Source organism: Osmerus mordax, chromosome 1 (genome assembly GCF_038355195.1).
Source record: "Osmerus mordax isolate fOsmMor3 chromosome 1, fOsmMor3.pri, whole genome shotgun sequence".
NCBI lineage: Eukaryota > Metazoa > Chordata > Actinopteri > Osmeriformes > Osmeridae > Osmerus > Osmerus mordax.
Genome location: NC_090050.1, coordinates 20,636,815 through 20,662,912, shown reverse-complemented (window position 1 = coordinate 20,662,912; position 26,098 = coordinate 20,636,815). Strand labels below are relative to the sequence as shown.

General features: G+C 46.8%; 1 protein-coding gene across 1 annotated transcript in view; it reads left to right on the top strand.

The window, feature by feature from the left end:
- The window catches only part of ptprga (protein tyrosine phosphatase receptor type Ga), a 70,635-nt gene that overhangs the window by 3,595 nt on the left and 40,942 nt on the right, over positions 1-26,098 (top strand). Inside the window, exons 3-5 of the mRNA XM_067232358.1 lie at positions 6,222-6,404; positions 10,081-10,229; positions 22,061-22,156. Coding sequence (XP_067088459.1) covers positions 6,222-6,404; positions 10,081-10,229; positions 22,061-22,156 — 428 coding nt within the window. The remainder of the gene's footprint in view (positions 1-6,221; positions 6,405-10,080; positions 10,230-22,060; positions 22,157-26,098) is intronic.

Sequence of the window (26,098 nt, the reverse complement as noted above, 5' to 3'; positions counted from 1 at the left end):
ATCTGAGGCGAGGCTGGGGCTTGCACCAGAGGGAGTCCCCTTCGGTGCTTCCCAGACGTAATGGGACTCTTTATTTACCAATCTAAACAAGATAACGGGCTGTCGATATTAACAACCAACCACAACGCAATCACACACAAATGGAAGACTAATGAGAAGTGTCCTTCTGATTTTATTATCCTTCTTCCCCATATTTATCATCGTGATCACTGTTATTATCTTCACGGTCATCCTTATCTGAATTGCCATTCTCATCAACAACACCATCCTTATGATTTTATAAACGTAGAAATCATGTGATGGCTAGCAAAAATAAAACAAGGACCTTTACATATCCTTGGAAAATATTTGAACAATTTATGATCGTACAGAGATGATAAAAAGCAGCCCGATTCAAACACAGTGACAGGAAGCTTCAGCAGATCAACGACAATTCTCCTTGAACAGTGAATATAGCAGAGACCTTTTCTATCCAATAAATGACTCATTCAGTATTTACCCACAAGAACATGAGACAACCACAGAAAAACAAGAATAGCATCGCTAGCAGCTACAATGTTTGGTTCCCTCTCAACATCCCACTCTCGTTGTCTCCACTCTTCTCTGCTTTTCTTTCCCCCTCCCCTTTCTCTCTCTCCTCATGTCATCTTTTTTTTTTCTTTTTTATGTTCTTTACTTTCCTTCTCATTTTGTCTCTTTTGTCTTCTTGTCCTTTATTTTCTCTTTTGTTTTTAGCGTTTCTGTCGCTTTTAGCTTCTCTACAGTTTTTAGATTTTTATTTTCTTTTTAGCTTTTCTTTCTGTGTTTTCTTCCCATTTTATCCCTTATTTTCTTGGCCTAAAACTCATCCCCAGCCCCATCCCCAGCCCCATCCCCAGCCCCATCCCCAGTCCTAAGCTCGGAACTGAATATTGAGCAGTCTGGATAGATGACACACATTTTAAATTCGGATACTGAAGTCATTTGAGGAAGTCGTTACAGTGATGCTCTCATTCATCGATTATTAGCATCCACAATCATGAGGCCCGTAACACGCGTTGATTTGTGCATTTTGACTGTTTTCAGTCCTCTAGAGTGGTTGAGTAGAGAGAATAAATCTAGAGAGTAAATCCTTGTTGTTTCCTCGTGTTGTTAGGCCTCAGGCTTGGTTGGTCCGTTTGTCCTTGAGAGATGTATCTAAGAGACAGGTCTGGCCAGAGGGTTATGGGGTGTAAAAGGGGTGTTGAAAATAACACAGTGTGAAGGAGGTGTGATCTTTGCGTGTGTGCGTCCACCCTAGTATGTGTGTGTGTGTGTTCGTGCTTCTGTGTGTGTGTGTGTTTGGGTTGTTTTTCAATCTGTTCATGCTCAGTTGAGGGGCGTGTTCAGGACTATGGTTTTGAAGACGATCGTTGTTGAAAGGAGATTGACAGGGGGAAGGTTACATGGGCCTGGATATTGAAGTTACTGTAAGTATTTGTGCCACGTGAGTGCGTGCATAGTGCACATGTGTGTGCATAGTGCACATGTGTGTGTGTGCATAGTGTACATGTGTGTGTTTGTGTCAGACATTTCTCTTGAAAGATAAGCTTGAAAATGTTTTGTGACAAAGAAGAGGACAGTAAATCTCTGAATATCCGGTCTGTGTGTGCCTCCATGTGTTTGCACTCACGATTGTGTGTGTGTGTGTGTTTTAAATCTATAAGTATGTGTGTGTAGTGCAGGGACAGCTGTGAAACAGGCTTTGACAGTGTCTTCACACGCTGAAGGGCCTTGTCACAGAAAGACGCCAATGGCCAGGGGCCTGCTGGCGCTTAACTGAACAAACACACACACACACACGCATTTCGGTCTCTCTCCTTCCCTCCCTTTGTCTCTCTCTCTCTCTCTCTCTCTCTCTCTCTCTCTCTCTCTCTCTCTCTCTCTCTCTCTCTCTCCTTCCCTCCCTTTGTCTCTCTCTCTCTCTCTCTGTCTCTCTCTCTCTGCGTGTATCTCTAATTCTCAGAACATTTTACACAAACATACATTTACATTTAGTCATTTAGCAGACGCTCTTATCCAGAGCGACTTACAGTAAGTACAGGGACATTCCTCCCAAAGCAAGTAGGGTGAAGTGCCTTGCCCAAGGACACAACGTCAATTGACATGGCCGGGAATCGAACTGGCAACCTTCAGATTACTAGCCCAACATACTCACATGTCCACACACACACACTCTCATACACACACATACCATAATATCTCCCTCCCTCCATCCCACACACACCCACCCCCCCACTCACACACACTCTGTAACTCACCCACACACACGCACACACATTCTATCTCTCTCTTCCTCTCTCACACACACACACACACCTGACTCGCCTAATTATGTCTGAGTGACATGGCAGGCAGACAGACATCCCATTTGACTGTGTTACGTCCTCTGGACTGACTAACACATCCCGGTGGTAGAGGAAAGGGAGGGCCCCTCCACTCAAGGTGAGGAGAGAGGGTTTGGAGGCAGCTACAGGCTGGATCAGGCTCATTTCTGCCGTCAGGGGAGATGGGTTTAGCCCCTTCCAACTTCACTCTCCACCACAAGGTGAGACTTTCATTGTTAAATCTGCCCCTTAATTGAATGATTCAAGGACATACAGTAGCCCGGTGTTAATGATTAGTTGCTGTGAGATGTGTGATGGAGGTGAGAGGCATGCGGCCGAGGTGTTGAGAGACTGCCTTCTGCCTGAACACTGTTGGCATGCTCCAGAGTTACACTGGCCTTGCAGCAGGGATTGAAATTCTCAATAATTCCTGGCAGTTTCTTTTGAGGGACATCAAACGTATGTTTTTAATTACCCTGCTGATGTTGTTTCATTGTCCTTCGCTAGTGATTATGCTGCTGCCTCTCCCTGGTTTACCTATTAAGTGGAGCCGATGGGAGCTATCGGTTTTTGGACAGAACATTGCCAATGGTTATTGCATATTAGCCATTTTCTCTGGCTATACGCTGATGTATTGCCGCTGCTTATTGCCTAATAGCTGCTTATAGCGAGACAGAAATAACTTGGTTGTGATTAGGACATACAGTATGGAGGACTGTATTTCTGTTAATGCTCAAAGCCAATTATTTTCCTGGCGACCTTTAGTCACCCATCCCCACTTCTCTCCCTCTTCTCTTTTCACTTTACCTTCTCTCTCCTCTTATTACTCTTCCGTCCATCTGTCCTCTACTTGTGCATTGTACACTTCTAGGGGGATGTGCTCAATCCTGACTGAAGGAAGAAACCGGAACAGTTTATGGTGATTGTTTACTGACAGAGAGGGTGCAGCAGTACCTGGGACTGTCCCGATGGAGGGGGGATTGAGAGGGATAGCTGTACTGGGAGATTACACATAATACCTTGAGTGACTCTACTGGAAAAGCCAAGATCCCTGAAATACCAGCAGGCTTCTCAGCACATTGATTTCTGTCATTTCCCCCTAATCTTGATGGAATTGTGGCCCTGGGAGAGGACCTTAGAGCATCCGGAAAAGAGGGTTTGAGAATCCAACAGGATTCGCCAGTAAGGGCAGCATTTGGAAGTCCCCCTGTCATTTTCACACACATTTTTTAAGTTACCGTGTTAGGACTTCAAATATTTATCTTGCAGTTTCCTGTTTAGGTGCTGTTAGTTATATTATTCTCTTTCCTCCAGACCATTTGCTGGTTTTGTTAATGTCCTCAGAGAATGTCAGATTCTTTCAAAAAACAAATTTCCCCTAAGGTGTGTTTATGTTTGTGTAACAACTCTGTCTTTGAGCGAGCGTTCCATAATTGTGCTCTTTAGTCAGCCTCAACACACAATCAGGGTTTTGTTTATGCAGCAAATTGGAATGTGCCAGGCTTTTCACAAGGTCTTAAGCACAGTGGCTGTTGAAGAAATAGCTCCTAATTGACTGAAAAGCCTTGCACTCCCTTGAGGGCAAGAGAACGTAAAGGTGTATTTACTGTGTTAATAATTCACCGATATAAATGCACACGCTCTCCTGAGATTCGCGGACAATTGGCTGTGGAAAACTGAAAATAACATTTGGAAAGGAAGACGCAACTCGATTTTGACTCCAGGTCACGAACACGTGATTGGCTCTAAGGCCAGTCAGTCTTAAAATAATACAACAATTATGTATTTTCCTGTTAGTGCATACAGTACAAATAGACTGCACAATCGTAATTTCAGCAGACCACAGTAATTTATTTCAATGAATTCAACAATGTGAGCTCGGTGTGTATCCAGTCAGAATGAATTCTACAAGGGTTGATTCGCAAACAAACCATATTTTTCCCATGAAAGACCTGAGGAGCATGGTGATGCGGCGTCACAAGACACCTCCTTTCAGCTCCAGCATCGCAAGCCCATCAGCACCCCAGCGCCTCGCTAATCGGCAGCGTGTTGTTAGCGTCGTTAGCCCTCGTTTGCAGGAACAGAGTGACAGTCTTCCACCCCGATGGCTCCCTTAAGTGAACCGAGGGAAATTGCAATATATCGATCCTGCTACGCAGGGTCAGAGGGGGGAGAAATGTTGATGTGACACCAGGTGGCCGGCTGGACTTATTCCACTCAGGAGGAACCAGAGGTGAATGCACATGGGAACACTAAAGGAGAGAGTGCCGCCTCCGGCTAGCTTCTATAATTTAGCACTGTGTGAGCAAACTGAAACTCTGTGCATACATACATGCGCTATCTTCAATATGTTTCTACAGTACTGCATAACTGTTTGTTGATTTATTTGCCCTGGAGGCTTTCTTTAAAAAAAAAAAAAAAAGGCAATAATGACGTTTAAGGTTTTGATGTCTTGGAGTCTGAGGTGCCTCATGCATCGGAGTAGGTGAGTCTGCGGTTATTGGTTTTCTCATTCACATAAAGGTACTCTGCTTGCACGCTCTGGCTCACCTCTCCGTACCCCAGCTCTCTGCACACATTAGCTGCATTAAACCAATGACTAATGGCCCCACACTGGCCCTCCACTGCATTCATTACCAGACATGGCAGCCTGAAGCTGGAGCCCTTGCTCTGCTAGATGCAATCCAGACCTCTCCAATCGATACCCGCCCGAAGGCAAGGATGGGGGGGTAGGAAGAGAGGATGCTTCCTAATTCAATGAAATAGACATTACCAAACGCTCCGGACACGCGCAGGGCATGAGTAATCATAGACAAATTCATTTTAAAACCCGAGAGCTGGGTATTGCTTTCAATTAGGCCTGCACTTTAGCCCCAGTGTGAGGAGATGGGGGAAAAGACTAGCTCCTCCCTGGTACCACGGAGGGCAGCCGGCAGGCTCTGCCTCTGAAGGACGTCATATTTAGAGGAGAAGGCAAGGTGACAGGGTGAAAAGGCTAAAGAGGAGACAATCCGAGATTTGCATACATAAACCCTAAACCATCAAGCTATCCCGTTTTAGACACATTTGGATTTTGGGTCAAACGTTGTTGGCTGATTCCGTGGGAGTCCGGAGTGCATGTGTTTGTTGTGCTGTTGAGGACTTGAGCTGTTTTTTGTTGTTGTTGTTGTTTGTTTTCCTCTATGAGTGGTGTCTTGGGGTGTTAGCGACAAATCATTTCCTCTCCACTGGAGTGTGAAGCTTCAGTTGACCTGACAAAGACGCCCACTGCACCGTCGTGTCTTGGTGGCTTGTCGGTCAGGTGACTACGACCTCACTCTGTGGACAGTCTACCGGGTTGGCCTCGCGTCTGTATCAAGAAGCGTGAGCAACTAGAACTCCTACGCTACCTAACCCCCCCCCCCCCCCCCCTGGAGGGTGAGGTGCCGGGTGATGGTGGTGACATTTCAGCCCTGGCCGTCTCTCTGACTCAGTGCTACAGCGAGTGCATGCTCTGGCCCTGGGCCCTGCCATGCTGCACAGACGCAGCACCTGCATCAGAGATAGAGCTCATCTCCACGCACCCTGCCCTCCACTTACCCCCCTCCTTTTGACGAGGCGTTACTGAGTTCAGGCTGAACGACAGAAACGATATCCACACGCCTTCAGCCAAATGGTGACTATGTTCTTGGGAAGTGTGCGAGGGAAAGGGATTTTAACCGCTTAAGATATAGCAAAGACACTCTCCTTGAGCTCATGGACAATGTATCGTTGTTAGTTGTTACATTTCACCTTCTTGGATAGAAGGCTGGATGTGTTTCGGGGTTATATAAAGTCCTTCTCTGTGTTAAGAGCACTGTATCCGTTGAAACTGACTTCTGTTCTTGTCTGTCACAGGTACTTATGGGCCCGAGGAGGGCTGGGCATCCGCCTACCCAGAATGCCGAGAGAGAAACCAGTCACCCATTAACATAGCTGACCAAGACACCAAGGTGTCTACAGAGTACCAGGAATTGACTCTGGATGGCTTTGAAAATGAGTCCTCCAACAAGACCTCTATGAAGAACACTGGCAAGACAGGTGAGTCACTGAGCAGGAGGTTCCTCAGCAGTCAAGAGTCAGGGGGCTGAGCGGTTAAGGAATCGGGCTATTCATCAGAAGGTTGCCGGTTCGATTCCGGATGTGCAAATGACGTTGTGTCATTTGCAAGGCACCCTACTTGCCTCGGGGGGGAATGTCCCTGTACTTACTGCAAGTCGCTCTGGATAAGAGCGTCTGCTAAATGTAAACAGCCATCTGTCATCCACACTGTTTTGACCTTTATTATGTTATGAACAGCAATGTACAGTTAATTGATTTGGGAGGGGTGGAAATAAAAATGCTTTAACAAATGATATACAGTAGCGCAAAGAAAGCATTGCAGTACAGCCAAGTGCAAAGTCTGCAAAGGAGACATCAGCCTACAGAAACCTGGTACAATGTTAAAACATTTTAATATAACTTTTCCATGGAAAACTGGAAGTTGCCACATTACTGAAACTAATAACTAAATGAAGCAGATGAAAACCTACCCACCAGTAACAGCACTGTGTGGGGTCTCTACATTCTGTCCTTGGATCATGGATTTTCTCCATCAAAGAAAGGTATTTTTCACAATATATTTCTGTCACAAAGATGGATGTGCTCTCCCTCTGCCTCCAAATGCACTTTAAATGCTTGTGGGACTGAAGGCCGCAGGTGGCAGCCATCAGTATTGACAGGAGTCACAGCAGGGACAATAGTTCTATTATCAGAGCACTCTGCAGACCTGAGTAAAACCTTGTCTTCACTGAGAATAGCGAGCTAGTTTGTTCAGTATTTTTCAGAATGTTGTTAGTTGGAAATATATTTGTTACCATATATCCCTGGTTATAACAGAATGACCCCACTCTTTGAATGGATGACTGTGCTTGTCGAGTTGTTCCTGGAATGAGAACGAGAGAGAGTGGGGGGGGGGGGGGGCGCAGGATTCCGTGGCAACAGCTTGTCAGGCAAGTCATTTGCCCTTCATCCTAACGGATGAACAATGCCAATTCCATTCCCTGCTCTGTTACTCATCAGGGTATGGGTAAGTACTACTTTCAGACCGCTCTCCCTCTATTGGAGGGTGAACGAGCGGCTTGCGGCAGAGAGGACGACGCGTTTGGAATGGAAGTCAGTTTAATCTGCTAGGGGGAGCCTCCCACCCTCTAAGCCCTCCACACCCTCCGGACTGAATCCATGACCCTGGATCCCAGATCCCAGCTCTCTCAGGATGAGAAATGCTCTCCTCTGGCCCGTGTGGAACGCCTCGAGGACTCTGATGGTCATGCGTTAGCTATCTCAATCCAAGGCCTCGAGGTCAGAGGATGAGACCCACATCAGTGCTACATCTCCAGGCTCCGAAGAGGCTGTTTGGGAGTGACATGGGGCGGGGGTGGGGGGGGTGGGGGTTGGCTGGAGGACATTATCAGAGTGTCACAGTTTATCCCGTTTGTGGTGCGGCACACACAGCAGCCCGGTTTGCTAACCCAAACAACAGCTGTGGAGGAACACAGCGCACAGCTTCTCCTGGCTACATAATGCATGGCTAACAAGACAAATGTCCTCTTGTTGTGGCATGAATTATTTATCATTCTACACTATTTATAACTGACAGCCAGGGATTTTATCTGTGAAATGATCACCTGGAGAGGAGGCAGATGAAGGAAGCAGTAAAGCTGAAAGGGGAGGCTAAGCATGCCTGCATAATAAGGCCTCAATCAATGTTTAAAAGTCGTCTCGCTTTCCTCCAGGACAACAGCCTCACCTGAACTCTGACCTGTCCGACCTTGAAGCAGAAAACCATTAAAGATGTTTCACGGCCAAGAGGAGAGAGCTTATTGGGATTTTATGTGTGTGTGTGTGTGTGTGGTGGGGTGAAAGCGAGAGATGGTGAGTGAAAGGGGATGAAGAGGGGAGAGCTTTCCAGAATCAAATAAAGCTTTTAAGAAATTCATGAGGACTTAGGACCTTGAAGAAATATTTGCATTGATAAAGGCTTTATTACAATGCAAGGCCTTTGTTTTTGTTTCTGCCATCCAAGGTCTTTCGAGCTTAGCATATAATTTCTCTCCTTCTTTTAATACAAACTATACTATAATAAAAACTCCAAACACTAATGAAGCTCCAAGGTGCCTAACTTCTCTCGCAATGTGCTGAATGCGGGATTAGGACCCTGAATCCACAAAAGGCAACCAAGAAAATATGAAAACAGTTGTTCTTCTTTCAGCCTTGTGGGGGACACAGATCCAAGCTGATGTGTGTATTACAGTAGTGTAATAGCGTAATACACACACGTGTGGACGTCTTAGCGTTTGGGGCACTAAAAGCAGGAATCTTCTGCACACCTGTGTTGTCTTGTGGACAGGTGCATACTGTCGGGGGAAATGCAGGTCATTCCGTTAAAAAGGTGTTTGCTCACTTTCTAGTCACACACATATTTTCTTTCCTACAAAAAAAAATTCTGCACGGGGAAGTATCGCTAAATTAATGAATTAAGCCATTGGAGTAGTTAATTTGAACCCCTGTAACATACTTCTACAAAGTTCAGCAACATTAAGGTGAGTGTAGTCGTCTAGGCACGTACCCTTGTTGAGATCAGAACAGAACTGCTGACTCATCTGTGGTGTATTTATTTATTCAATTACATTTATAAATTAAATATGTACTATCCAAGCATAGGTTTTATCCCTCAGCATCTTTCAGAGTGAACTAGCACTGTTGGCTATCGCGTGGCTGAATGGTGTCTGCCAGGGAAACACAGGCTTAGGCACAATGAACAGCTCAATGTTATCTAAAGATCCGGTTTCCGGACAACTTGAATGTCCGTCAGATTGCCAGCAACTTTGTAAAAGCCCAGATCAACACATGTCCAATCTCAGATGTCTTTAAGAGGAAATTAAAGTGAAAAAGAAACCTCTAAATGAATAAATCAACCTATTGTTGGAGGGTCAGCTGCTTCTGAGAAGTTTCCAAGTTGAGAAATGTTATACCCTCTATATCAGACAGCCATAGCACTAGGTGTACTTAGTTTGATATTTCTCAAGTTGCAGACTTTTCCGAAGCGTTTGAGATGGCAAACCAGGCCACTCATCTCGCCTGAGTGGTTATCCTAAATGGGACAGAAATCTCCAGTGAAAGGAGCAATAGAAGTGATTCTGAAATTCAATCCGAGTCTAAAATCTTTTTGACAATGGGAGCAGTTATTTAAGGTTGTGTTGGTTAATTGAACGTAAGACTTTTAAAAACCAATTGGTGAATATAGGAATAAATCCCACTTCTTGTAGTTCTCCCATTGCTTTAGCAAGACTGTGTGAAACATAACAAAAGATTTGAAAAGGCAATTTGTGGCAGTCTGGGAGATATCTTTGGCCAAGCAAATTAGCCCCTCATTTGAGACCTTGGCTTTGAGGCCAACAAGACATTCTAAAAAGGCCTTGTGTAATATTCAGCACATCTCCCTAAAGAGCACGACAGAGATCAACCTCAGTACCAAGTGTCCTCAAATCCACCATGTCCTCCTTCTTCTCAGGCCACGTGATGAAGTCATGCGGCGTGTTTATATATGCTGTGTGTGTGTGTGTGTGTGTGTGTGTGCAATAACACAACAATCTACTGTATGCTGATTATCTTGCTTTATCCCTCTCTGCCTCTCTCTGTCTCCTTTTCTCTCTCTCTCTCCTCCTCCCTCGCTCAGTGGCCATCATGCTGAAGGATGACTACTTTGTGAGGGGAGCAGGCCTGCCTGGGAGGTTTAAGGCAGAGAAGGTGGAGTTCCACTGGGGCCAGAACAACGGCTCTGAGGGCTCTGAACACAGCATCAGCGGCAGGAGGTTCCCAGTGGAGGTGAGTGTGTGTGTGTGTTGTGGGGTTGGGAGGGGGCTGGGTGGAGGGGGGGGGGGGGGGGTCATATGAGGGAAGTGGAGGGACGGAGCTGAAATTGTGTTCCATATCCACTTATCTTTACTTACAATATGTGATGGATTTAATGAATACAGGTAGATCGGATAAAGGATACAGCCATACTTTGGTGAGTTATTTTAAATTAACTTTCACATTATTAATTGCCTGCTTCAGCTTAAGGGAAAGGATATGAAGAGAAGGCGAGACAGGATGGGTAAGAGAGAGACTGGGAGAGAGGAGGCTTGAAAACCGTCGAGTAAAGAATAGACAGAAAGAGATGAAAAGGGAGAGGAGGAGGAGGGAGTCATCCTCCCATCAGAATGGAGCAGAGGGCACTGTGCTGTATCGATTGGACACAGCATTATGTAGAGGCCAGGTCCCCAGAGAGTCATGAATGGACAGATGTGTGAGGGCTGGTTCTCTCTCCTGAAGCCTGAGTTATCTGTGTGGCTGAACAGGCTCAGGGTCCAGCTCACCCAACACCTTCAGCCAAGTCTGTGTGGCCCCTGTTGTTCTCTTGAACAGTGAAATGTCAGTCCTCACTGTGCTGTTTCAGCTAACCGATGAATATGTATTACTTGACATTTGGTTCATTGAACTGAGATTGGCAGTTTGAATGTAATGTATAGTTTCTCTTATGTTACACACAGCACTGTTTTCTCCCCATCTTTATAATGAAGTTGATGTGCTGTAAATACAGTAGCTTCTATTAGAAAAGCAATATAATTATACTGTGGGAATATTGTATTGGGTAATGTCAGCCAACATTGAGAATTTATAGGATGAATACAAGTGTCAATGATGTTTGACTTCTTATTGTTGTGATGTGAGAATTTGGTACGCTCTCCTATTTTTAACTTTCTTAATTGTTCTGAGGTCGTTTGTGTTTAAGAGTATTTGTCTCTAATGACAGCTGAACACATCATTATAGCTTTCCAACTGATGGCACATTACCATTTAATGTGCAGGGTAAACTGTTTAACCATTGACTGCTGGACGGATCAATAGGATGCTGTTTTTTCCTACCAGAACAATAGCAAGTAAATTATATTGTCAATGGTTCTAGGAGGAAATAGTAGTGTTTTAAACACAGCATTTTGTAAACACAGAATTCAAGTGTTTTGTCTGTATGTTATTCCACTGACCTTCCCTTCAATGTTTTCAATCTCTCGGTTTTTCATGGAATTCTGGTGAAGGGAACACTGGATAGTGAACCAAGTTAGGTCAGGAAAATGGCATACATAAGCTGTGAATTTCGTCTCTACTCTGTAATTAGGGTTTTGTTGAATAGTTGATTCTCTGTTTCCCCCGCCTTAACTGACCCGAACTTGCAGGCTGCTATCCCTGAATGACACACAAATCTTGCTTCAGTAGTTTACTTGTTTCGCCAGCAATTAAATAATGTGTGTAGGCATGCACGGCCTGGCATTCACTCCAAAACACTCTAATAAGGAGTTGTTTGGAAACATCTTCAGTCGAACCTACTGTATCCAGAATCTCAACAAATAAACGGATGTTTCACATAAAAGAGAATATTTATGTATCCACTGTTTTCCAACAACCTACTTTTTCCACACACATACACACACTCTCTCTCACACACACTCACGCACACACACACATACACACACACACACACACACACACACACACAGGAAAACAATACCCATTGTGTAGTTCCAGCCAGTGGTGTCAGGGTTAGAAAGTGAGGTTGACTGCTGTGGTCTATGTTGTCTTGTGAGACGCTCAAACACTTGCTAGTCTGCTTTTGTCAGGCCTCCTTTAGGAAACAGGACAAGTTGTATGGTAGACATAGTCTTAGTTGTATGATGCATGTAAGTCCTGACCTGTCTGGATAAGTTACTCACAGGACTGGAAAATAAGGAAAGGTGGAATGAAAGAACAAGCCAGAGAAAGAAAGACAACATGTAAGAAATTGACAGAACTGTAAAACAGTTAAATGGATAAGCCTGGCATCTCATATCTCTGTGATGCGAGGCAGCTTGAATGCTGACAACATGTCGCTGCTAGCCATGGTCTGGAGTCCACAGAGACAGGCCTGTTCTCTGTGCCTGTCACAAACAGACCCCAGCCTTCCTCAACTGTCAGAACCCAAGCTCTTTGAGGCCCAGCTTCTCCTTGGCCCCGGCCCCGGCCTAGCCTGCCCACCCCAGCCTAGAACATTCTGGACCCCGCTCCCATGAATACTCATGAGGCCGGCTGTCCCCACCAAGGAGACCTGCTGCTGCAATCTGCAGCTCTAATTTCTTAAAATTCACTTGATGAATGATGTATGATTTACAAGCCTTGCCATTTAGTAATTGTTCCCTAATAAGGCCCTTGAATGGCATGATTAAGTAGCGGCCCACTGAGTGTCTACCTGCTGTTTTAACTGTAATGTGCTGGTTAATATGCCAAGCACAGGCAGGCACCAGCAGCAGCGCTCCATCAGCATATCCACATTACAGTACAGGACAGAGTATCACTTAACAAACAGTGAGTTACTGTGCAATGAGTTCCAGTTTCAAATGTTGTGTTTGGATTTACTGCTAGGTAGAGTACTTGTTGTTCCAACTGTAACTCAGAGGCAACGCCAACTCTGTTAGATTATTTGACACGGCTCTCTCTCTCTTTATTTTCTCCCTCCCTCTCTCTCGCTCTCTCTCTCTCTCTCTCTCTCTCTCTCTCTCTCTCTCCCTCTCTCTCACACTCTCTCTCAGATATGTCTGGAGACAGGTGATTATTTGTCTTTCAAAATGCTGAATAGTAATTGTATGTAATATAGTATGTGGTATGGCATCTTGTACTGCACTGGATGTAAATGGCAAACTCAGTCATTACTCACGCCAGATTCCCGAAATCACGATAAATAGGTTTCTGGAAAACTTGAAAACAGTTTTAATGGTTTGTAAATAAATTTGATGTGGACTTCTTTTATTCTATTTATTTGAGGCTAAATTTCATTATTGTCATCCTTATTCAATCTGTTCAGGATCAAGCTGCTTTTACAAGGACGAGCTAGAACTGCATGGGCAGTATTATACCCAATCACAACAGCTAACTGACAGTTATCTTTTGATTGAATCATGGATTTCTAATTGGGTCGTCTACGGCTCGTCAATGACTCACTGAGATCAGGCATCGGTTCGACAACACTCTGGATCCAAGCGCTTCCCTGCTCATCACACTGAGAGAAAGCAGCACCAGTAAACAAACCAAACCGAGCCACTCCTCGTGGCCAAGGTGAACACTTCTCACACGGTCTGAAGTACCTCAGGTGTGTTCCAGACTGCCTCCCTCCTGCCCTCTGCACCCCCTGCGGCAGGTGATAGAGGCACCCCCCCCCCCCCCCTTTCAGAGGCGCTAAACTATCCGTTCTGTCCTCTCTTCCCCGGCTAAGCCTCCTGCCTTCCACATCCTCCTAGGCCTGGGCGTAAGAAAGAAGAGAAATGTGGGATGAAAGGATGAAGGAATGAGTGCAGGCTCCGCTGCGAGCGCTGCATGCTTTTACCCGCCTGCCTAGATAAGAGAGGCGCTGGAAATTAACTGGCCATGGGGGGCCCAGAAAGATGTGCTATCACGCTCCTACGTTTACACAGTCATGCACAAACCTATAGCACACACACTCTCACATGCATGTACTCACACATACAGCTTCTTTCTCTCCACCTGCACACACACACACACACACACACACACAGAGAAACACACTAGACACACACACACAGTGTGCTGCAGGTATCACAGATAAGATACTGTATGTCATTGATGAATGGAATTGTATTTCCCATCAACCCCTTGGCTTATGGGAAAGAGCATACTGGCCTAAATTATCAGATGGATTGTCAGGAGGATTTTCATAGGTGTTATTATATGTGTGTAGGCTATAGTGATATGGATTTCCTATGTATTCTGAATAGGGTTGTGGTGTTGTAGTTTGATATTGGATGTACATTTCTCCAGTAAATCACAAGGGTCTTGTTCCATGTCTTTCTAATGCATAAGATAAGTACCACATACAGGACTGTAGATACCATAACCAGCTGAGGACACCACATAGACTCATGATATCTCTGATGCCACTCTTTCACCTTCACACATTTAATCACACTCTGCTCATCACATTTGATTTAGGATAGAACCGAACAATGAATACAGAGTTACTTAGCAACGACGCAACGATTGCTTTTTTTGGGTTGCATTCAATGGGTAAGCATCACATGGCACTGAGGTAATGAGTGGAGTATTTACAGCAGTACAATGAAGCACATCATGAACAATGCTCAACAGCCAAACTCTCCCTATGAATGTACTACCACTGGACTGTAGATTTGTGTGTCTTACAATTACAGATATTAATATACAACGCTTCCAAAAGCATCCGGAACATTGCCGGAGTGAGAGTCAAAGTTTTCCACAGCTGATCGATTGAGCTTTGGTCTGTTTTAACCAACACATTCTCATTATGCACCCCTTGTGGCTTACTAGCCCTAACAGCTACTGTACAGTGGCATTTTCTTTTCCTGGAGTTGATACTGTATGTATGTGCTCATTTGCAGAGCCAGGCTAACCCTTGCCATAGTGGCATCAGCGCTTTGCTAACTAAATAATGCAAGAAACCGACTAAACACATCAAGCCCAAAGTAGCTTGCAATTTGATTAGTAGTCTTTTAGACTACGGGTTTAAGACTAGCCTTGGTGAATTGGTTCTCTTTTCCTTTACACTATCCCTCTCTCTCCTCCTCTCCCCTACTCCCCCCTCCCTCTTTCACCAGCTACATTCCATTAAACCTTCAGAGATAACTGATGACTGCCATGCCGGCTTCCTTTTTTATTTATTTTTCTTTTATTTATGATTGGCCTCCCTCTGGATAGGGAGGCGTGTGATTCCTAACATAATGTTATATTTCCTGGGCCTGTCCTCAATGACACCGAAAAACACAGCCATTCTTTAAAAGCCCAATGCTACCTAGAGGGCAAATAGATGTTGTCCCAGTTCTGGGCTGGCTTGATACCATTTTTAATAATCTTGTTGCGGATGCAGGCTACCTTTCTTTGTTTTGGCAAATAGCAATATTTTCCGTGGCTTTTATGAAAAAGTAATACCTTGAAATTGAAAAAGCAGGGGCCAACATGGGAACATTCCTCATGTAATGCATTTCAATTGGGTTTTTAAGATGGATTGCTAGAGGTCAGCACTGGCACTAAGCATATCTCACAGCCATGAATGTACATTATGCTTTTGTCTGTTAAGCCCTCTTTTGTAAATACAATGTGCTGAGGGAGATGAAAGCTAGTGCAAACAGTGTAACTGTTACATTTTAGCTTTCTTTTTCTTCTTCAATGTCCGTTGCGAGTACTTGGAATGCACAGGTCCTAAACCCTATGGACGACCTTGCTGTAAAGAACACAACATCAAAACAAGTCTTTGATGAGCATTCGCTCTCTGTAAAGGACACAGAAGTACATCCAGTCGTCTGTTCCCACAAAGCCTTGTGGTTCGCTGTCAGATCCGGCATCTCCCGGGGCCTCCCACAGCTCCTTCCCCAGCCTCGCTGCACCTCGGGAGGGATGCAGCGACACCCCTCTGCACTCCCCCCTCTCCCCTTTGTACCATATCCATGCTGAGCCAGTGACAGTTCATTCTCCTTTCCTCCAGGTTAGTGCAACAGGCAAATCACTTGGATGTCACTGTCAGACTCCGAACGTTTCAATAACCCTATGTTTAGTCTCTTTGTGCACTATCACATGCGCTAGTAATCTATGTTTTCAATGTCACAACAGAATTTAGTTTTTACGAAACGTCCCTCTTGGAAGGCATATGCCATGTCATTTACATCTACAGCTGCACTAGTCTTTCTCGTCGTTATATTCTTATAAAATAGACAGTGAATTGTGTTGTCCTGGTACATCTTTGTTTTCCTCAGTCTGGCAGACAGGTGATACAGAATAGAACAATGCACACACTACATGTTTGCACTCTCCTGCTCTGTGGAAGCTCTATGACCCAGCTCTACAATCCTGGCTCTGTGGAATGTTATTACCATTTATATTAAGAGTGTCAAGCGCCACACGTCTCAAACGTGCCCTCAGCCACAGACGCATCTTTCCACCCTGTCCGAGTGCACAGCAAAGTCTATAAACTGTTTTTCTGATGTGTCTGATCCAGCAGTCATGTTGTCGCTGTCAAAGAGGGGACTTACTGTGAATTGGCTTGTTTGTGGTCAGGGGAGGTGTGCGGAGACTCAGAAGGAGAGGAGGACACCTGCTGTTGTTGGACACAAATGAAGGATACGGCCGGTTGCTGATATGGATGGTGGATGGAGACTGTGTGTGTTTGTGTGTGTGTGTGTGTGCTTGAGAGGGGAGGAAGGGGGTATGTTGGTTTTGATGATATGGAGGGTGTTGAATGGTGGATGGTGACCGTGTGCTTGTGTGTAAGGATGTGTGTGTGTACCTGCGTGTGTATGTGTGCAAACATCCACTTGAGTGTGGCCGGCGACCGGGGCGATGGATAGGAAATCTTTAGGAATTGTCTCTCGGGACTTGGGCCATTCGTTTATCTCCCCTCTTCACTGTGATGGCTGTTGTTTTAAAGGGATAAAGTGTTGAGCTGGATAAACGGCTCATGTCAGTCAAACCCAGCCCTGTGAGGGACGGAGAGAACCCGCTGCTCCGTCTCCACGCTCCCTCAGAGGCCTCTGGAATCATGATGTATGATCATCCCACGTGCATCGCCCCAAAATGATTCATCACATTACCAATCACGTGGAGACTCACTGCTCTCACACCAGATATGAATCCGCTTTGCTGTAAAGCACAGGGATGTTGTGAGGTCCGAGGGGGGCGTGGGGGGGAGGGGGGTTTGAGGTCGGTCGCAGCGGTGCGTGTGGGAGTTGCTTGTGTGGGCTGAGGGAACACAGAGATGTGAGGCTTACGCAGCAGAAGTCATGCTCCGTAACGTGAACTCAGCCTCGAGCAGTGCTCAGGCTGTTCTCCTGTACACGGAGAACGGAAACACCATAAATACCCGTGCTGAGACTCACTCCCTGTCATGATGTTCACAAAGGAGAAACTTGTTTTTATGGTTGTGGAGCCGAGGAGGGAATATTTTTGAACAAATGCATTTAAATAACGCTGGTGAAAAATAGGACAGTGGTTCTGTTTGAGGAAAGTTGCTCTGTTTCTGCACGTACCTCATTACACAGTTTTAACCACGGAGGTAGTTGTTATCACTAAGATCCTAATTCCTGCAAATTAGACTGTCCCAAGTTGAGAGAAATCCAGACCCTGGATGATAAATTGTTCTCTGTGTGAAACTAATTGGTAACACTTATAATTATGCAGTAACACTTTATAATGCATCATAAACACATGCATAACACCTTATGAGCTGTTTTTTTGACGCTTTAAGGAACATGACTAAATCAATTCTCATCACTGATCCCTGATCAAAAAACTTTTGAAGTGAACAGTTGGAAAATGTCAAGCAATAAGACATTTAAATGCTTTACAGTACACTACAGATGCTTACAACTCATTTGGTGTTATGCTTATGTGATTTATTATTATATCAGGATGTTTATAGGATGTTTATCAGCATGTATGATGTTCTGAGAGAGGTGTTTAAAACGTGTGTTTGTTTAGACATGGACAGAGGCACAGACAGTTCCCTAGCCCTGTCACCATGGGTCCCTACAACACAGGAAGCTGCTGATTGGCTGTAACTACTGGGTCGTGTCACATCCTCTTTAGGGAACTTTGATGTGTGTGAGGGAAAGATGTTGATTGTTTTGGCCGGTGGATTGTTGTGTGTTATCACAAGAACAGACATAACACCTCGGGCAGTCCCAGACAATGTGCAAAGGGCTATTTTTAGTTGTGGACCTTGACCCTGAGCCTGACCTGCTCTGGTTTTGATAAAAGGTTCCAGTTTTCTCTGGTGGGCATCTCGCTCAGAGCTGAGCTGCTGCTGTAATTGCAGGGGGTCGAAGTGGACCCCAGTGTGGAGCAGCAGGGGTGCTCTCATTCAAAGCGCATACTGGGGAACAAAAACAGGCCTACGGCTTGACTCTCTCTCTCTTTCTCTCTTTCTCTTCTACTGCCTTTCCTCTTCCTCTCTCCGTCTCGTTCTCCTCCTTCTCCCTCCCACTCCACTTATTCTCCTCCCTCTTCCTCCCTCGTCTTTCTCCCTCTCCTTCTCTCCCCTCTCTCTTCCTCTCTCACCCTCTGCCATTCCATCTGCCTCTTCTTTACCTCCCCCCCTCCTTCTCCCCCTGCCTCTCCCCCTGCCTCTCCACCTGCCTCTCCACCTCAGTCCCTCTATCTCTCCCCTCTCTCCTTCTCCCCCTGCCTCTCCACCTGCCTCTCCACCTGCCTCTCCACCTCAGTCCCTCTATCTCTCCCCTCTCTCCTTCTCCCCCTGCCTCTCCACCTGCCTCTCCACCTGCCTCTCCACCTCAGTCCCTCTATCTCTTCCCTCTCTCCTTCTCCCCCTGCCTCTCCCCCTGCCTCTCCACCTGCCTCTCCACCTCAGTCCCTCTATCTCTCCCCTCTCTCCTTCTCCCTGCCTGTAGAGGGAAGAACAGATGACAGTACATTACTTACCCCCAGGTCAGTGAGGCAGTAAGGCGCATATTTATACAAACACACACATATTAAAACACTAGACATGCATGGACACAGCTGCTTTCTGTCCTAAAGCCTTTCCATATTTGTTCAGGCTTTTCTATGAGTGCTGGAGAGGGAGGGGAAAGACACATTACAGGCCTTTAGCGTTCACTCAGTAATGTTCCCATGGCGCCTTTTATTTATCTTTGTTGGTTTTACCAGCAAAGCCCTGTTTATAGAGGAGTACACAATACATTCAGTAGGTGTTCATCAATGTGTTTGTCGACGTGTATCCCAATGTGTGTGTGTGTGTGCCTGTGTGTGTGTCGCTCCCAAATAATGCCTGACACCAACTGCAGGAGAGACAGAATGATGATGACACTGAGGTGTCATCTGTCAGCTAAGTGAAAGGAGGTGCTGTGACCAGGACCATTGGGTGTCATGTCTGTCCTTCAGTGGTGTGATATAGGAGTGACCTACCTGGGGATACCTCTGTGTGTGTGTGTGCGTGTGTGTGTGTGTGTCTGTGTGTGTGTGGGAGAGAGAGAGATACTGCACTAGCTCTGCTGCACTCGGTGCAGCAGAGCTAGTGCACCATAGCCATCGGCAGACCAATTTGCAAATGTTTGTTAATCTGGAACCTTACAGTTTGTTTTTTTGATATCCAAGGGGCACTGACCAAAATCCCTTTGGAAGTAATTTTATAATATTGGAGAGATACACCCAATCATGAGCAACGAAACAACATCCTTGCTTTTTATGAAAATGCAATAAAGGTGCGCGTATGCACAGTCATCGTCTTAAATCCACCTCAAATCAGAGAAAGGGTTGTGATTGGCCCTGCACTCTTCATGCTGGAGGGAAATCTGTTGGAATGTGGGATGGCCAGGCTCATCTGCAGCAGATAAGCTGCATGAGCTCACATCCTGGTCTGCTCTCCAGACTAAGTGCACCATACCGAGTAAATCACCTTTGTTTCATGCCAATCACGTCCGCATAAAAAGAGGTCACCTGAAAACAGGCCCAGCTTTCTCTGTGACTCCCTGTACAAATATACACGTTAACAGCAACAGAATGAGAGAGAGAAAAACCTCCATACATATACATGTGGAGCGTTAACACCCTGACAAGTCTCCTGTCTCCGGGCCCTGCCTCATACTGCAGCTTTGTAGATGCTGCAGGTGTGCGCCTGTGCTCTGAGCCCAGAGGTGCTCCTGTATTCTGACCACGTGGACTCTCCTCATCCTCCTCCTCTTCCCCCTCCTCCTCCTCCCCCTCCTCCCCCCCTCCTCCCCCCCCTCCTCCTCCTCCCCCCCCTCCTCCTCCTCCCCTCCTCCTCCTCCCCCTCATCCTCCCCCCCTCCCTCCTCCTCCTCCCCCTCCTCCTCCTCTTCCCCCTCCTCCTCCTCCCCCCCCCTCCTCCTCCTCCCCCCATCTCCTCCTCCCCCCCTCCCTCCTCCTCACCCCCTCCTCCTCTTCCCCCTCCTCCCCCACCCCCTCCTCCTCCTCCCCCCCCCATCTCCCCCTCCCTCCTCCTCACCCCCCCCCCCCCTCCTCCTCCGCCTCTGCTCTCCTGGTCAGAATATGAAGCGAGCAGCGACACATCTCTCTCAATCCAGAGGGGTTCGAATATAGAGAACCCTGTCATGCAAACCCACAGTGTGGTCTTGATGAAACGCTGTCGCCACACTCACCCAGCTGGAGGTCTGTGTGTGTGTGTGTGTGTACGTGTGTGGGTATTACCATGTCTGAATGTGTGTCTATTTGCATGCGTGTCAGTCCTGCATTCCCTATTATGAGCATTAGCACTTGTCTGGCTGAAGAGAATCTCTTCATTGAATGCATTACAGTTCAGTTTTTCTGCACTGTAAATACATAAGCACACACTGAAGGGGCTATGTTAGGAGGCAACAGAAGTGTTTATTTCTCAAATAGATCAAAGGAGGCTGTGCATGAAGCTTTATATGAGGATTACAGAAGCGTGGAAAATGCAACTGGAATAATATTGACGATGTTGATCTGGTGAGAAAATGCCAGGAAATGGTTTTGGCAGGAGAAGAATGTGTCCCCTACAGCACTTCTCCTGCCTGCATGTAAACACACACACACACACACATGTGCACACACACACATACATGTGCACACACACACAAACACACAATTACACACAAACACACACATACACAAGGAGAGCGAGGCCTGTGTGTCTATAGGGTGGTGTTTTCTCATACTTACCACTGTATGTGTATTTAGCCAATACTTCTGCTGTTTTTATAATGTAGCATTTGTGGGCGTTTAATATACTGTATTAAAGAAATCACACACACTCTCACTCAAACCCACGCGTGCACACACACAGACACACCACACTCGAAAAATAAAACACGGCTTCTAGTAATTATGATGCAATGTGTACCCCTGCGTCTCTACGGCATGTTGATCCAATCTCAAGCTAACACTTTAGATAACTCGAGCGGTTCTCTTCACTCAAGACCCTTGAATAACGTCCTCAATCCTCCTCTCCCCATCTATGTGAGGATGTGTGCATGACTCACTCCTGCTGCTCAATATCTCCATGACAACAAGACTGATGAGGAGGGCCGGTGATTTCTGTGTGGTGGGTTGGAGGTGGACTGGGCGTTTCTGCGGGGTGGGGTGTGGAGGTGTGGAGGTGGGTGAGGTGGGTTGAAAAACATCTTTATTGACTCAGTAGAGGTTAATGAGATGTTGTTATCTTTAGAGATAGTACACAGATTCATTGTGCTGAGGGACATGAGGTTCTCTCACTAGAGACACTTCATGTGGATCACTGAGAGAGAACCTGAGAGGGTTGATCTCTGCATCTTTCCACAGTGGGTTTGTAGTGGACTCAGAATGACCATCGCTGTGTAGCTGTGTAGGCAAAAGCGTGTGTACTGCATTATGTCAGGATTGTTCGAGTTTTGATAGGAATCCTTTAAGAATGATCCTAAAGATGTACTAAGCTTTGAAACACGGACAGTGAGGAATTCTGACACAAGTTGTTCCGAGAGAAGCGGACAGCTAATGACTCTGTCTTTGTCCCTCTCTATCTCCTTCTCTCTCTCTCTCTCCTTCTCTCACCTCAACCTCCCTGCCATTATGTCTGTCGCCCCCCCTCACCCGCCCTCTCTCTCCCCCTCACAGATGCAGATATACATGTACAACTCGGATGACTTTGACAGCCTGAGCGCAGCCATCAGGGAGAAAAGGATCGTCGCCGCGATGGCCGTCTTCTTTCAGGTGAGAGAATCTTGATTGGCCGGGTGGACCTTTCACACATGGAGCACTGCGAGACGACTCCCGTTTTTCCTCTGCCTTTTAGTATCAAAAGCTTGTCTGTGTCTTCAAAGGCTGTGTCAGTGAGTCCGTCTGGGCTGCATGGTGAGGATGAGGGGGTGCCTACAGTGCTGTGTGGATACTCCCTGGTGTCCAGGGTGTATTTTTATAAGTGCGGATAGGGCCATGGAAACAAGCGGCTGGCATTAATCCTCTGCTGGTCCATTGAGTCGACAGTGGGAGGGAGGGATCATTGGAGGCTCCATCACTCTGAATTGGCAGGATTAAAACTTCATTTGATGCCATTGATTGTGTAAGTGGCCTTTTACTTGGCCCATTACCTTTCCTTTAATACTCTCCTTCTCCCACACACACAGACACACACATAGATACACAGAGACACACACCTTTACATAGTCCTGTAGTCTTCCCCAGTCCAAAGCAACCATTCTGTAGATCCAGTGTATCACACAGAACCAGAGGTCCTGTCTCTTTCATTCTCTGTCTCCTTCACATCTTCTGAGCTTCAGTGATATGGCAGCCCTGCACTCAGTAACCACGGAGATGCACACAGGAGGGCCACATTCATGTGTTGTGTTCTGTAGGTGCACAACTGTGTTCAACTTTCATATTTACACCCCAACGCTACTAATAGACTTCACAAAGCAGGAGAATTGATGTTCTGGGATTTTGTGTGTGTGTTTGTATGTGTGTGAATGTGTGTGTGCACTTGTATCTGAATGGTGCACTGATAGCAACAGTAGAGTGCAGTGCCCGGAACAGACAGTCACACAAACACACACACACACACACACACATACACACAGTCAGCCTCTAAACTGATTGTCAGGGAGCCAGTTTCTGGCAGGCCAGACAGGCAGACTCGTCCCCTGGGGGTGGTTATCGTGAAGAGGAGCTATCCTGTTAGAGGCCTCCCTCTATGGTGATAACCCTGAAGCCTCTCTCCTCAGTGTGCCAGCCCACACCTCAACACCCGGCCCCGTTTACCACACTGTCCCTGGACAAATGTACCTGATCACACCATCGACCAAGGGTCCTCGTTCAGCAGAGCTACAGGAGAGAGAGAGAGAGGGAAGCAGACAGAGAACGAGCCGGAGAGAGAAAAAACTGAGATGGAGAGAGAGGAGACGGGTGTCTGTGGATAGCGCACGCGCGCTCATGTGTGCCCCGGTGTGTTTGTTTTAGCACTGTGCGTGTGCCCACAGCAGTGTATTTGCGCCGTGATTAGATTGCTCTCATCTCTGAGAGGTACGCATTAATTAAATCATGTTGGTTTGCCGTACAGGACAAATTGGCTCCATCAGCCCTCCACGTGCTCCTGAGGGCCATGGCTCGCTTTTACGGCCCTCCTTCGCAGCGCTCCACGGCCGGGCCTCTGATTGAAATAGATTGTACCAGTAACATCTATCATTACACTTTTATTGGCTTATTTACTGCCTACATGCTCCGGCGTTCAGCAGGCAGGCAGATTCCTCCAGATGTATTTGTATCCAGGGCTAGGGATGGGGCTAGGAGGATCCCTGTCTGACTCAGTTATTCTTGTTCTGTTGCGCGCTCCCCCTCGCGCTGCACCTCGCACTGCACCTCGCGCTCCACCTCGCGCTCCACCTCGCGCTCCACCTCGCGCTCCACCTCGCGCTCCCCCTCGCGCTCCCCCTCGCGCTCCACCTCGCGCTCCCCCTCGCGCTCCACCTCGCGCTCCCCCTCGCGCTCCCCCTCGCGCTCCCCCTCACGCTCCACCTCGCGCTCCACCTCGCGCTCCCCCTCACGCTCCACCTTGCGCTCCCCCTCGCGTCATCTGTTCTACTCAGGTGTTTTCAAAGGCTCAAAAGATAACTGCGCTAACAAACAGTGGAACCATCTAATTTGAGCAGCCTGAATTTCGGAACCTTGAACTTTTGGATCAGATTTATTTGAACATTGAAACGTGGCTCCACCACCCGATCACTACTGCGCAGACTCTGGCTCCAAATGACATCACCAGGGCAAGATGACAGCACCCGTATCTGGTATATGTTGGCTTCATTCTCGTACAGTGGGAGGAAGCGGAGATGTTGCCCCTTGGTCCGTTGTAGTGAAAGAGAGAGAGCGCGAGCGGTGCAAGAAAAGGCTGAGTGAATCAATCAATCAGCTCTACAATCAAATGTTTATTATGCCATGTTAAAATAAAAAAAAACAAGTGAATACATTTGTGGCGGTCAATTTTTAATTGTGGCGGGTCGCCACAAATAAATCAATGTATGGGAAACACTGCTATGCTATGTTAAGTGTCACAGCTCTGCTTCCCACCCAGCCACTGTAGGCACCTCACAAGTTCAGAGAAAATTAGCAGGAGAAAGGAAACACAGCTGTAGAACTCATTACATAGGATTCTTTGCTCCAGTTTGTCCAGTGGTTTGAGTGGTGAGTTGCAGATGGGGTGGGGGTGGGGTGGGGGGGTTGCTATGGGGTACAGTTATGGTTCTGATGGCCTGGTGCTCTCACATCAGCCGCTGATGAAAATGGAGGAGGCAGCACACTCTGTCGACCCCCCTTCATGTCGACAGTCGCCCTAGTTACCGCATGGAATCCTTCAGCCTGAAGAATTACCAGCTACTCGTCACCTTCCTCAGAAATCAAATAAAAGAGACGGCGCTCTTTAAGCAAATATCACGGAAAAGAGGTTTGTTTCTGCTGCTGATGCGTGGCTGTAATTGCCTTCCACTAACTGATTATAGAGGCTATTTTTACTTGTGAATAGATGTTTGTTCGTAAAGGTTCCAAAGTGCACCAGCGCAGTGGCAGAGCAGCATGGCTGTGCCGTCTCTCAGCTCGCTCTGTCGGAGCGCCAGGCACAGGTGTTCCAAGCACAGGTGTTCCAGGCACAGGTGTTCCAAGCACAGGTGTTCCAGGCACAGGTGTTCCAAGCACAGGTGTTCCAGGCACAGGTGTTCCAGGCACAGGTGTTCCAGGCACAGGTGTTCCAAGCACAGGTGTTCCAGGCACAGGTGTTCCAAGCACAGGTGTTCCAGGCACAGGTGTTCCAAGCACAGGTGTTCCAAGCACAGGTGTTCCAGGCACAGGTGTTCCAAGCACAGGTGTTCCAGGCACAGGTGTTCCAAGCACAGGTGTTCCAAGCACAGGTGTTCCAGGCACAGGTGTTCCAAGCACAGGTGTTCCAAGCACAGGTGTTCCAGGCACAGGTGTTCCAGGCACAGGTGTTCCAAGCACAGGTGTTCCAAGCACAGGTGTTCCAGGCACAGGTGTTCCCAGCGCCAAGCTGCCGAGACGTCCTCGTTTGTCGAGCGCCACCTCCTTCAACCTCTTCCGCTCTGCTATGTCTCAGAGTAACAAGCTAATAGTCTCCTTGAACGACCAGGGCGTGAATCCTTCCCTTTATTGCCTAGACCTTTGAATGCAAGGGTAAGAGCAGTCAAGTAGTATTTGCAGTCTGAAATAGTACTGTTGCAGGGATCCAGAATATATGAAAGAGAGATGAAGGAAGACCAGAGAGGGAGAGACAGCTGAGGGGAGAGTCGGAGGTGGTGATGGGTAACCCTGAGGCTTCACACGGGGGGTGGCTGCCATGGACCTCAGGGTATAAAGAGACAAACATTAGTAATGAAACTATACGTTCCCTCAGTCAGGCTCTGCTTTCTAGCCGGCGTTATCTGTCTCCTCTGCCTGTGTCTTAGCCTCCTGCTAATCCTCTCTACTCTCTTTATGAAAAAGAGCACCCTGCCTTCGATGCACGCAAATGCAATCATTGTATAGTCAACATTTAGACTGCAAGTTTTTACGAAGGGGAAACAAATGCCGTGTGAAAAAACATTGTCAAAACATTGTCTGGACACTATATGTGAGCTTTAAAAGCAGTGTCAAGGTTTTCTTTTTCGATGAACACTA